At 33.0% G+C, this 13,305-nt stretch overlaps 2 protein-coding genes across 2 annotated transcripts; both read left to right on the plus strand.

Moving 5' to 3' along the window:
* Positions 1-162: 162 nt before the first annotated feature.
* Positions 163-4,957, plus strand: LOC149490394 (uncharacterized). The gene is made up of 3 exons (XM_089709787.1): positions 163-1,199; positions 2,396-2,459; positions 3,838-4,957. The coding sequence occupies exons 1-3, from the start codon at positions 163-165 to the stop codon at positions 4,216-4,218; spliced, it is 1,482 nt and encodes a 493-aa protein (XP_089565913.1). The 3' UTR covers positions 4,219-4,957.
* Positions 4,958-8,810: 3,853 nt separating this feature from the next.
* Mo25 (calcium binding protein Mo25) lies at positions 8,811-13,037 on the plus strand. Its single transcript, XM_089703755.1, has 7 exons — positions 8,811-8,914; positions 9,133-9,320; positions 9,396-9,512; positions 9,602-9,744; positions 10,202-10,370; positions 10,915-11,184; positions 11,583-13,037. Exons 2-7 carry the CDS (start codon positions 9,192-9,194, stop codon positions 11,760-11,762), a joined length of 1,008 nt encoding a protein of 335 aa, XP_089559881.1. The 5' UTR covers positions 8,811-8,914; positions 9,133-9,191; the 3' UTR covers positions 11,763-13,037.
* Positions 13,038-13,305: the final 268 nt, after the last annotated feature.

The following is a 13,305-nucleotide window of genomic DNA, read 5'->3' on the forward strand; positions in this document are numbered from 1 at the left end:
TATATGATCAGTGGAGTTTGGTTTTGTATATATAGTTTATAATTGTATATTTTTTATTAATTGTGTATAGTTAGTGTTTATTTAGGTAAGTTTTTGTATATATTTAATTTATAGTATGTAAAAAGTTAAATTTCGTGAGGTAAGGTTCGGTCTGATTGTTCTATGAACGATCCTCCGGATCCTATTCCCCCGGGACTGGTTACCCCCGGTCCTGAGGTAGCTAGTTACATAACAATCCCAATTGTTACAAATACATGCTTAGATCAGAATTTGGAGAGTACTCCAAAGAAACGACGCTATAGAAAGCATGCAAAAGATTCAAATGAATCAATGATCACTGAAAATATTGATGTTGGTGATAAGCTAAATAGATCTAATAATAATCCTAAATTACATGACTCTGTTGCATTACAAGATAGTCGGTGTGAATATGTACCTTCAGATTCCTTCCCTTATATTGTTCATGTACAGAGAACTGAAACATCACCCGGCGATGGCTCTACTCTGCATCCCATTACTTTTGGAAGGTTTTTAAAGAACAATAACATAAAAAACATTGTGTCTGGTAGCATTAAAAAAATAGGCAGAAACCGTTGCATTGTTGCTTTCACAACAGCACAGGATGCTAATGAGTTTGTCAAAAATAAAAATTTGAGTAGCTTTAATCTTAGTGCAAAAATTCCATCATTCAATATTACCAGAATTGGTATTGTTAAAGGCATTCCATCCGAGTGGTCCCCCGAGGAAGTAAAAGAATATGTGTCCACCCCAGTAGGTTGTGGTAAAATAATTAAGGTCCGAAGGATAAATTATAAAGTTAATGTTAATGGTACTATTTCTTGGAAACCTACACAATCAGTCGTTATAACATTTGACGGACAAGTTCTCCCTGAGCGTGTCTATGTTTGTTATAACTCTTTGCCAGTAAACTTATATATTTTCCCTACTGTCCAATGTTATCAATGTTGTAGATACGGTCACACTAAAAATATATGCCGATCCAAACCTAGGTGTTACAAGTGTGGTCAAGACCACACAGGCGACACTTGTACGGTAGAAGAAGATTGTGCGTCATGCTTATTATGTTCTGGTTTCCATTATGCTTCTAACAAAATCTGTCCTGAGTATAAACGGCAAAAAGATATCAAAATATGTATGGCTCAAAAAAATATTTCTTATGGTGAGGCAAGCAAATTTTGGCTAAACTGTACATTATAGGGCGTGGAGTTGAGAGTCGTAATTTTTTTTGTGGTTAGCTATTGTCCTATGGAACCTAAATCTGAAATTTACAGCGCGAAAACTTTTTGTTTTTGAGTCACGAATTTTTGAAAATCGGAAAATTTTACTCCATTTTATCTTTGAAACGCGAACTTACTGTTATGACAGTGTCAAATTGACCTACAGCGATTGTCAAACGCGTTTCATTTCAGGTAAAACATTTCTATCTAACAAAAAAAATATTATAATTTAAATTTTATTTATGAAATTTGTATATTTTTTAACAACAACATTAAAAATAATTATTATTAAGTATAGTTTTTGTAAAATAGATTAAATAAAATAAAATTATTAATATTCGCAATTTATAATTTAACAAAAATATTAATCGAAGTGTCTAGTCGTCCGCTAAACGGATGAATAAAATAAATTTGTCGTCCGATTACCGGATGAATAAAATAATTTAATCGTCCGATTATTCGGATTACTAGATAACCTTTTAATACTAAGGCTAGTTGGGTTGGACTAAAGCAAAGGGGGCGCAGGACTTTTGATGGAGTTGGTGTCATTTTAACACCTATTTATTATTGTTTTATCGTAAAGATAACGCTAATATAAGCATGTTTTATAGGAACAACTTTTCTCTAAAATCAAAAATGGCGGAGATATTCACCCTCAATTCGTTAGGTTAGGTTTAGGTTAGGTTAGCCTTTAGGTTAGGTTAGGTTTCTTAAAAAAAAACTACACAGAAATAGGAGCCCCGCGAAGCGGGGCTCCGTCGACGCGCAAAAAAAAATCAAGTTAGGTTAGGTTAGGTTTCTTAAAAAAAAAAAAACTACACAGAAATAGGAGCCCCGCGAAGCGGGGCTCCGTCGACGCGCAAAAAAAAATCTAGTTTAGGTTAGGTTAGCTGTTAGGTTAGGTTAGGTTAGGTTTCTTTAAAAAAAAAACTACACAGAAATAGGAGCCCCGCGAAGCGGGGCTCCGTCGACGCGCAAAAAAAATCAAATACCTACGTGTGCCCTCCTCCCCCCACAAAAAACCTATAATACGTGCGGCAGTTCTCTAAAGAAACCCCGATAACCTAACTATATAGATAAATAGATGTTATCGGACGATTAAATTATTTTTTTCATCCGGTAATCGGACGACTAATTTATTTTATTCATCCGTTTAGCGGACGACTAGCGCTGTCCAATATTAATTGTACGCTTTGTACCGTGGAACAAAACAATAACGACGTCATTTTCAGTTACCGTTCGTTTGCTGCCTTTCAGTCGAGATCGTTTCGTGCGTACTCCTGTTAAGCCCTAAAACTGTACAAAACTATTAAACTTTTACTTTTAGCATACAAATAGGTAGCGAGGAGCGAAGCGACGAGCGTGTTAGGTTAACATTTGAACTGCCGCACGAGCCGAGCGAGCGAAGCGAGCGTGCCGCGGCAGCGGCCGGCGAGTGCCAGAAGCGACTTTAGGGCGATTCCCACTCAAACAAAAAAAAAACTACAGGTCATACTAATGTCTATTACATTAAATCTATCATATTTCAAATCAAAGAGCTAATGCAATATTACTAGTATTGAAAACTATTATTGTAAAGTAATAATTAATATTAATTGCTTCAGATCAATGTGGAACTGGAAAAAAATACATAAAGCAAAGGGGGCGCAGGACTTAGAAAATTTTTGATGGAGTTGGTATCATTATAACACCTATTTATTATTGTTTTATCGTAAAGATTACGCTAATAAAAGCATGTTTTGTTGGGGCAACTTTTCTCTAAACTTGATAATTACCAAGATACATGACGGATTGTAAAATGTAAATTTTTTCAATGATGGAATACATATTATGTATTCAATATTAAGCTGCGAAAGTCCGAATCTAGCTAAAAAACGTTACGCTAAAATAAGCATTGCATTATCATAAGACTTGCCACAGAACCGAAGCTGTCAACCCCGAATTCCACGTGGTCTTGTCTGCCCTACCCCTAGAGTGTATGTAAAAAGCCGGAGGCGCGGAGGGAGAGCAGCCCTCGCCCGCCGTGACAAAGCTCGGGAGCCGTGCGGAGCGGAGCGGCTGAGGCTGGTCGCCGAAGGCGACCAATAAGCTGAAGCTGCGAAGTGGAGTACGGGCGACCGTGCTTTGTCACGCAAGGGCGGAAGGGCTGCACTTCCCGTAGCGCCGGAGCTAAGGCAGTGTCTGAGACAATATAAAAAAGACATGAGGAGATAGGGAAAGGGTTAGGTTAGGTTTTATCATCAATCTTTGAGGGCGAATATCTCGGCCATTTTTTATTTTGGAGAAAAAGTTTTTTTTATAAAACATGCTTATTTTAGCGTTTTGTATAAAAATTATGTATTTTATGATACCTATACAATTTTCACTTTAGATCAAAAATTTTCTAAGTCCTTACTTTGCGCCCCCTTTGCTTTAGGCGGACCAAAACTTAATTTGTAAATATCTCGAAAACTATTAATTTTCGCGCCCCCCCCTTTACAGGGGAAGTTCCTAGTACCCACCCCCCCTCTCTCCACCCCCCACTACCCCCAAATTCCACGCCCTATAATGTACAGTTTTACCCAAATTTTACCCACAAATTACAAAATCATATGGCGAGGTATTGATAGCACCATCTTCTAAATCAACCCCAAACAGAATAAGTGTTAATAATACAAATTCTTCATACAAAAAAACTTTTCATTTAAAACCTAAATTGCCTCCTAAGTCTATAAAGGGTTATGACAAAGTTGCTCATAATGATATTATTAGACAAGCTCAGATTCCTACGCCTGAAAATGGCTGCGGATATCAAGTGGTCCATAATGAAACCGAAACATCTCAGATTATGGATATTATAACTTCTTTAATAAACACTTTATTAAAAAATAAAACTTTAAAACCGTCCAACGTTGCCACTTTGTATAAGTTAATTGATAGCATAAGTAATAATAATGGATTCCAAAATAATACAGTGGAACTGCAGGAGCATAATTCCTAAGAAATCGGATTTAATTCATATTATAAATAAGCATGATCCTATTATAATCGCTCTTAACGAGACTTGGCTAAAACCAAATCTCAATTTTAGAATTCCAGGTTATGTTTGTATTCGTGATGACAGAATTGATGGGTATGGTGGTGCTGCCATACTCATCAAAAAGTCTATACAATTTAAACGTCTAATATTACCAGCGCACAATAATAAATATGTAAATAGTGTTGGCATTAGTTTTAAAAATATTTCAATCATTTCAATTTATATATCGTATAATTCAGAATCAACGTTTAATTATTTACAAAATCTATTAACATCAATTTCTACTCCTTTATTACTGCTTGGTGATTTTAATTCCCAACACCAATATTGGGGAAGTGGTATTACTACTAGTAGTGGTGAGCAACTTTTAGATATTATGGACATGCATAATTTATGTATACTTAACACAGGTGAACCAACACGACGTACGCGAATGAATGAAAATCTGAGTGCGGTAGATCTTTCTCTTTGCTCTCCAGGATTAGCTTCATCCATATCATGGCGTCCTTTAGCATCTTCATTCGGCAGTGATCACTTCCCTCTATTAATGTCAGTTCCTATAGGAAATACTAATAACACAACAAGAAAGCCAAGGTTGAGGTACCAATTGAACAATGCCAATTGGGATAAGTTTAGAGAAAAGGTTGATTTACGTATTATAAATCTTCCTGAAAGTCATGCAGGTAATGAAGAGACGTGCTCTGAACATTTTGCTAAAATATTGATTGAAGTTGCCGATGAAACTTTCCGACATAAATCTACTAAAAGTTTGAAAATTCCTTCCCCACCGTGGTGGGATAATGAATGTAGTGATGCAGTCAAAGAAAGGAAGCGTATGGAAAGAATTTATGCAGATGACATGTCCAGTATTAATTTTGATAACCTCTCTGAAGCTATTAACTTTACTCGATCACTTCTTAAGAAGAAAAAACAAGAAGGTTGGAAATCTTTTTGTTCGTCATTATCCCCCGAGACTTGTCCAAGTGAAGTGTGGAAAAATATTAGACGTTTCCGATCTGCTTTCAGAGAACAAACATCTGTAATTTCTAAGGATTTAGCTCATAAATTTATGGATAATCTAGCTCCATCTACGGCCCCAGAGTATATTGAAAAACCCTTACCTATTGTCTCCCCTTCAGACCACAATTATAGCTCTGTAATAGGATCTCCATTTCTTTTAGAGGAACTCAAAGGAGTTCTTTCAAGTGTTAAAGATTCCGCGCCGGGTATGGACGGGATCCCGTATTCCTTTTTATCTCACCTATCAGAAATTAGTCTTAAATATTATCTGGACCTCATAAATTTAATTATGATTTCTGGGAAAATTCCACGCTCTTGGAAATCTCAAGAAATTATACCTATTTTGAAACCAAATAAATCTTCGAGTGAGGTATCATCATATAGACCAGTGGCTTTATCGTCTGTCCTTTGCAAAATTTCAGAGCATTTAATAAAAAATCGACTGGAGTGGTATTTGGAACATAACAATTTTTTATCGAATAGCCAATTCGGATTCCGTAAGGCGAAAAGCGCCATTGACAACATCTCCATACTTACTTCAGATATCAATATTGCTTTTTCGGATAATCAACATGTTGTTGCTGCGTTTGTTGATATTCGCTCAGCATATGACAATGTGGTTATCACCATCCTACAACAGAAACTTATCAGACTTGGTATTCCAGACGTTTTAATTAATTTTATTATTTCTTTATTAGAGGAGAGATATATTGTTTTAAATATTGATGAATCCGTCCATTTTCAACGTACCACGAGTAAGGGTCTTCCTCAAGGGTCGGTCTTAAGCCCTCTATTATATAATATTTATACGCACGATTTAGCTGATTCATTTAATAATAGCATTAACATTCTTCAGTATGCTGATGATGTTGTATTATACACTATAGATTTTAGTTTAGATTCAGCTTGTAATTTTTTAAATAAAGGTCTGGTCGAGCTTAAGTCTTGGCTAGATAAAAATGGATTAGATGTTTCTGTAGACAAAAGTGTCGCTGTAGTTTTTACGAGATTGCGGATAGTTCCTAGGGTTTATATTAGTTTTAATGGGAAACAGATACCACTCCAAAATCATACAAAATTTTTGGGCGTGTTATTAGATAGCAAAATGGCTGGTACTTATCACGTCGAGTATATATGCTCAAAATGTGAAAATATATTAAACTTGTTAAGGTGTCTTTCCGGAGTTTGGTGGGGTGCCCACCCTTTTTGTATGAAATTGGTGTATAATGCTTTGATTCGTAGTATTCTGGACTACGGAACGTTCTTGTTAGAAAGCGGTAACGTAACGGCACTTAAAAAATTAGATCAAATCCAAGCTAAGGCTCTGCGAATCGTATTAGGTGCAATGAAATCGAGCCCTATTAATGCCCTTCAGGTTGAATGTGGAGATCCTCCACTGAAAATCAGAAGGCAATATTTATCTGATAGGTTTTTGTTCCGTATAGTACAATTCTCCAACCATCCATTAATAGACAAATTAAAAATGTTAAACGATCGGATAAGTACGTCTTCTTTCTGGAAAAATAAGTCAATACCTTGTTTAGTTATAAGTTACCGTAAATTCATTTCAATGTCAACAAGTATTTTTCAGTCGCCAGTTTTACCGCTGTATGCATATAACTTTAAGTGCCTTTTAATCAAACCAATTATAAAATACAATATTGGAATCAATAAGAATGATACGGATTCAAATGCAAACTTTAGGTTTAATGTCGATAGGGAGTGGCGTAATTGGCATCATATTTTCACTGATGCATCTAAATCATCAAATGATAGTTGTGTTGGAGTTGGTATATTTCACGTTCAATATAAGATTACACAAAAGATCAAGCTACCGCCGGAGTCTTCAGTCTTTACTGGAGAGTGCTTTGGGCTCCTAAAAGCATTAGAATATATTAAATTAATGAAACTACCTAAATCTGTAATTTTTTCTGATTCAATGAGTTCTCTGCAATGCTTAGATAAATATTCCTTTTACAATAAACCATTTTACCCTGTTATTTTTCAAATCAAAAATAAGTTACATGAATGCATTAATCTGGGTTACCTGGTAACTTTTGCTTGGATCCCGAGCCATCGTGGAATCCAAGGAAATGATAGGGCTGATAGCTTGGCCAAGGATGCGGTGCAGTGTGGAGATATGTTTCCATACATGAACTATTCTCATGACCTGCTAAACTTACCGAAGCGATATCTCTTTGAAACGTGGAATACGGTTTGGTCAGATACTGGGCAATGTAAGGGAAGGAATTATTATAGAATCCAACCGACAATACCAATAAAGCCTTGGTTTGTTGGTGTTGAAGCCAATAAATTAGTTATATCTTCAATAAGTCGCATGAGAATTGGACATATGTGTATACCTAGTCATTTAGCCAGAATTGGTGTGTTAAATACTGAAGTTTGTGAGTGTGGAGAGGGCGAGGGAAATATAGACCACATATTTTTCTCTTGCTCTCTATACGACCATTCTTCCTTTTATAATTCCTTAATATCCTCAAATGTTCCTCTTCCTACTCGTATGTCCTATCTATTTATGTACCCTAAAAAATATCTGAGTAATATATCTAATTTTATATGTAGCAATAATATCAAATTGTAATGTTAATTAATTTTCATTTAATCTATTTAAGTTATGTAAATAAGTATTATCATAATGTAAGTATGTATTAATTTTTTTTTTCCTAAACTCTTTTGATCATCTTGCTATCGTCCTACCCTATTTTCCCGTGTATGGTTTCCCTACCTTTAACTTGACACTGGCAAATGGTTATCTTCTTGCCATAACGAAAAAAAAAAAAAAAAAAAAGAATGCTGAATGACTCATTAAACTTCATTATTAACCGACTTCAAAAAAAAGGAGGAGGTTATCAATTCGGCCGGTATGTTTTTTTTTTTTTTTTATGTATGTACACCGATTACTCCGAGGTTTCTGAACCGATTTACGTGATTCTTTTTTTGTTCGATGCGGGATGGTGTCGAATTGGTCCCATAAAAATTTTATTCGGATAGGCCCAGTAGTTTTTATTTTATGAGCATTTTTGTCTGTATTTGTAAATGTTGCAAGTGCAAGTTTGAAGTCGGTTGTTTTTAACGCAGTTATCACTTGTATTTTGAATTCGAATCATAATTTCTTTAATTTGAATGCTATCTTCATTGATATAGTTAATTCAATTTATATACATATTATTAAATTTTTATTATGCATATATATATTGTTATATATTAAATATTATATTTTCAGTTTATGTTATGTACAGTTTCAGACTAAAATTATGAGCTGTGAATATGAGTATCATCAGAGACCGTCAGAGACATAAATGTACTATCACAGATAATATAATACTGTTGTAAGGGCGTATTCAGAAAGAAAGCTTGAAACTTATAAGCGCTTATAAGCGCTTATCGGCGCTTATAAGCGCCGATAAGCGCTTATAAGCGCTTATAAGTTTCAAGCTTTCTTTCTGAATACGCCCTAAGTTCTTAAATCTTTTGTAGGATGATTATAATTTTTATTTTTTATGCTGGTAATAATTGTATTGACATCACAGCTGTTCGATGGCTGTTCGGTTCGTTTTGTGATTTGTCTGGCACTGATAAATGTCGCTAGGTGCGATTTTAATGTAATAATCAGAAAGTGAGTGTGTTTTTTTAACATTTTTATTTGTAAAGTAATGACAAAGTTTTTAAACTTTCTTTTATACCCTTTTGATTGTAAAAAAGTTGGCGAATATACCATTAATTTGTCAAACTCATTTTTATTTCTGTTTCATTCCAGTGGACATAGAGCAAGTGAATAGATCTGTGGATTCGTGATAATATGTTTTTGTTTTTATAAATAGATATCGTTTTCAGGTATAATCTTATGTGGACTGGATTATTCCGATTATCAGTGAAAAAATAATTAAAATACTATGCCTCTTTTTGGTAAGTCTCAGAAGAGCCCCGCGGAGCTTGTTAGATCGTTAAAGGATGCGGTAACAGCTCTGGAAAGAGGTGACAAAAAAGCTGAAAAAGCACAAGAAGATGTTAGCAAAAACTTGGTATGGTATTTGAAGAATTTACTTTGTTTTGTTGTAATAAGATTGTTTATATACTTAGCCATGGTTTCATTATAGGTGTTGATAAAAAACATGCTTTATGGCACTTCTGATGCAGAACCACAAGCGGATATTATAGTGGCTCAGCTCGCTCAGGAACTTTATAATACAAACTTACTTCTTCTTCTCATTCAAGTAAGAATAACTAAATATTATTGCTTTTTAAGAGAATAACTCTCATTTTAGGATTACTTAATAACTAAAGTAATACTTGTTCAATACAGAATTTAAATCGCATCGACTTTGAAGGAAAGAAGGATGTTGCCCAAGTGTTTAATAATGTGTTGAGACGTCAAATTGGCACCCGATCACCTACTGTTGAGTACATATGTACTAAGCCAGAAATTTTGTTCACCTTAATGTCTGGGTAAGATTTCTTTGTGTTCAAGATTGTTTGTCTTTACTATTTAGATTTACTTATCATGATTATTTAGTTATATTTGAAAATTAATTTTTAACTGGTGTTCTGCTTCTACTTTGATTTTGTTTATTTAAAACAACGGAAAAACCAAAAGAGAAGGTAAGGAATAGAGAAACAAATAGTGTTATTTAAAAGGTTTAACAAAAATTCTGTTAAATTTATATTGAATAGATTTAGTTTAGTGATATAAAATGTTAAAAAGTAGTAATTAGTGTAATATTAACATTAACAAATGTATGCAATATATACTTAAGGAAAGCTGTATATATTGCATTGAGATTATTTTATAAAATCTAAAAAAGTCAATTTTTGCTTCATAGCATCTTTGTACTAATAAACTGATTAAGTTTGTGATAACAACTATTGTTGTCCACATATTATCAATTTATTTGTATTATTACAGATATGAGCATCAGGAAATTGCATCAAACTGCGGTACCATGCTCAGAGAGTGTGCCAGATATGAGGCTTTAGCTAAAATAATGTTATACTCTGACGACTTTTACAATTTCTTCCGTTATGTTGAAGTATCTACATTTGACATTGCCTCTGATGCCTTTTCTACATTTAAGGTAAATTATATCTTGAATTATTCATAATTGTTTAATTACTAGAACAATTACCATATTTAATTTGTGATTGCATTAATAATTCAATTACCATGAAAAATTTACATAATAATTTAGATTGTACTTACATCTTTAACAGTTTTAGAACATAGAACTTTACTCTTTTACATCTGAATTAATTGTGATTTTGAGATTTATACTAGAACTAGTTGTGCCCCGCGGTTTCACCCGCGTGGTTCCGCTCCTGTTGGTCTTAGCGTGATGATATATAGTCTATAAGCCTTCCTCGGTAAATGGGCTATCCAACACCGAAAAAATTGTTCATATCGGATCAGTAGTTCTTGAGATTAACGTGTTTAAACAAACAAACTCTTCAGCTTTATAATATTAATATAGATAAAATTGACAAAAATCGGTTAAAATTGCATGTTTTGTTATTGAGGTTGTTGTTATTGTGACATTTTATTATGGATACTTAAAATTTCTCTTCCTTCAAGATGTTTCAATGCTCATTTTACAAACTTTTATAATTTTATATACTTTTTAGGAATTATTAACAAGACACAAATTATTGTGTGCTGAGTTTTTAGAAGCAAATTATGATAAGGTGTTTAGCCATTACCAGAGATTGTTGAACTCGGAAAACTATGTAACTCGACGGCAAAGTCTCAAGTTGCTGGGTGAACTACTCCTGGATCGGCACAACTTTTCGATAATGACACGTTATATAACCAACCCTGATAACTTAAAACTTATGATGAATATGCTTAAAGAAAAATCACGCAATATACAATTTGAAGCTTTCCATGTTTTTAAGGTAAGTTGTAGTTAGCCACCTATTACATGGTGCTAATGTTCAAATAGTTGTATGCGCTTATTAGAAAACTCTGCCTCCATATGGAGGTAGGCTATATATACAGGTAGGCAGAGTTTGGCTTAGCATAATTGTGATTCAGTGTTTATTGCATGTCATGACATGTATAGTTTTCTTCAGAATTCATAATCTATTTAAATGACAATACTTCCAAGCAAATAAATTCAAAGCTTGTTATTTAAAAAGTTTCCTGAAGAAACAAAAATACTCATTGTATTTTTTTTTATAACTGTAAACACAAGAAATTTTTTAGGTTTTTTTGCATTGAAAACCTTCATTACAAAATTCTTGAAGTACCATTTTTCGTTTTTATACAAAAATAATTTGGTTTTTTTTGACAGGTTTTTGTAGCTAATCCAAATAAACCAAAACCAATTTTAGATATATTGCTCCGAAATCAAGATAAATTGGTGGATTTTCTGACTAAGTTTCATACAGACCGCTCCGAAGATGAACAGTTTAATGATGAAAAGGCTTATCTTATAAAGCAAATTAAGGAATTGAAACCGTTAGAACACTAACATTTATTGCATTTTGTCACATCACCACTTCCTCATGAAAGAAGTTAGTTATAGACGCTATATTATATTTAAACGCTTCTAAGTCACCAGATGGTGTCGTGCGCCGAACACTAGACTCCCAAATAATTATAAACGATATACATTCGGTCTGTGATGAGTCAAGAGTAAAAGTATATTTGTGCTACGAGCAAATTAACATTTGTAGGAATTTTTAGTGTTATTTCTATGGTTTGCTTATACTTTTTGTAAGTTGTTAAAACCATTTTAGTTATTATGACGTGTTTAGTGACAGTTCCTAAGTCACAATGGAAATAGTATATCTATATTATTGTAGCATACAAACAGTTGTTAAATTAGGACATTAAAAAGTTGATGAGAAAATCTGTTTCTAAAGATCTTTTACCATACTATTGTGTAATTTGTAAATATGACATATATTTTTTACTTTTTATCATTTTATTCATGTTTGAGCCATTAGGATTGAGCATCAATATCATATATATTTCATACAATATTGTCAGTATTGGTTATTTATTCTTTACGATATATCTACATTATGTATATATTGCTGATATGTTGCTAAGTGCTTTGAGAATAACTAGTTTAATTTAGCAACACTGTTAAATACTTTGTAAATTCAATGTCTTGTTTTAAATTATAATTTATATAATCATTTTAAGAAACGAGGCATAGTTAAAGATTCCTTTTGTCATCACATTTATACATTCTGTCAGCTGAATAAAATATTTATATCAGTATATAATATTTAATTTTATTTGCGAATGTTACAAATGAACAAATTGTGGGTGTTATCGAAGTGCTATGTGAATCGGCCGGAATCCTAAGAAAATGCTTTAAAAGAACCAATAGAAAGTTTTTACAGTGTTACTTATATCATTTTATTATTATTTTCTATTGGTTTTTTTTTTTCAAAATATATAAGTTTTATTAGATGGAATTTTTAAAATGTCCACTGAAATTGAAAGTCACTGCACATGTTGCTTATCTATACGATTTATCGACAATTGAAAGAATCGCAGTGGTCACATTATATGATAAGCAATTAAAGAGTAACGTTTTGCATCGATAATATCGTAGCTTGCTAGGCAAAGATAATTTATAAAATAATTAATATAGACAAGTCGAACATATTTCGAATCGTAAAGCAGGGATAATGTCTTAAAAATCTAAATTAGCCACAATATACCTAATAACATAACCACATTTTGTACATTGGGCAAATTTTGTCACATGATGAATAAATTATTAGAAAAATGCTGTCTTTTTTTCTTTATTCCAAATCTTACATGATAAATACCCTATTTTTTGTTAATAATCAATAGGTAATAATTCCTATTCCTTTATTTATTTTCTAAAATGGGGGGAATTTATTACAAATTATAAACTACCTACATACATTATGAAAATTAATTTGTATAAATTCTGAGAAGATAATATGTGTTATTAAAAGATAAATAAAAAATGATATAGTTTTCAATGACAAATAAGTCAGTGGAGCAACGCACTTTCCACCTATCCAATA

The sequence above is a fragment of the Colias philodice genome, chromosome 2 (assembly GCF_061535455.1).
Source record: "Colias philodice isolate Cphi_HAF_F1 chromosome 2, ilColPhil1 Martin Lab GWU primary, whole genome shotgun sequence".
Taxonomy (NCBI): Eukaryota; Metazoa; Arthropoda; class Insecta; order Lepidoptera; family Pieridae; genus Colias; species Colias philodice.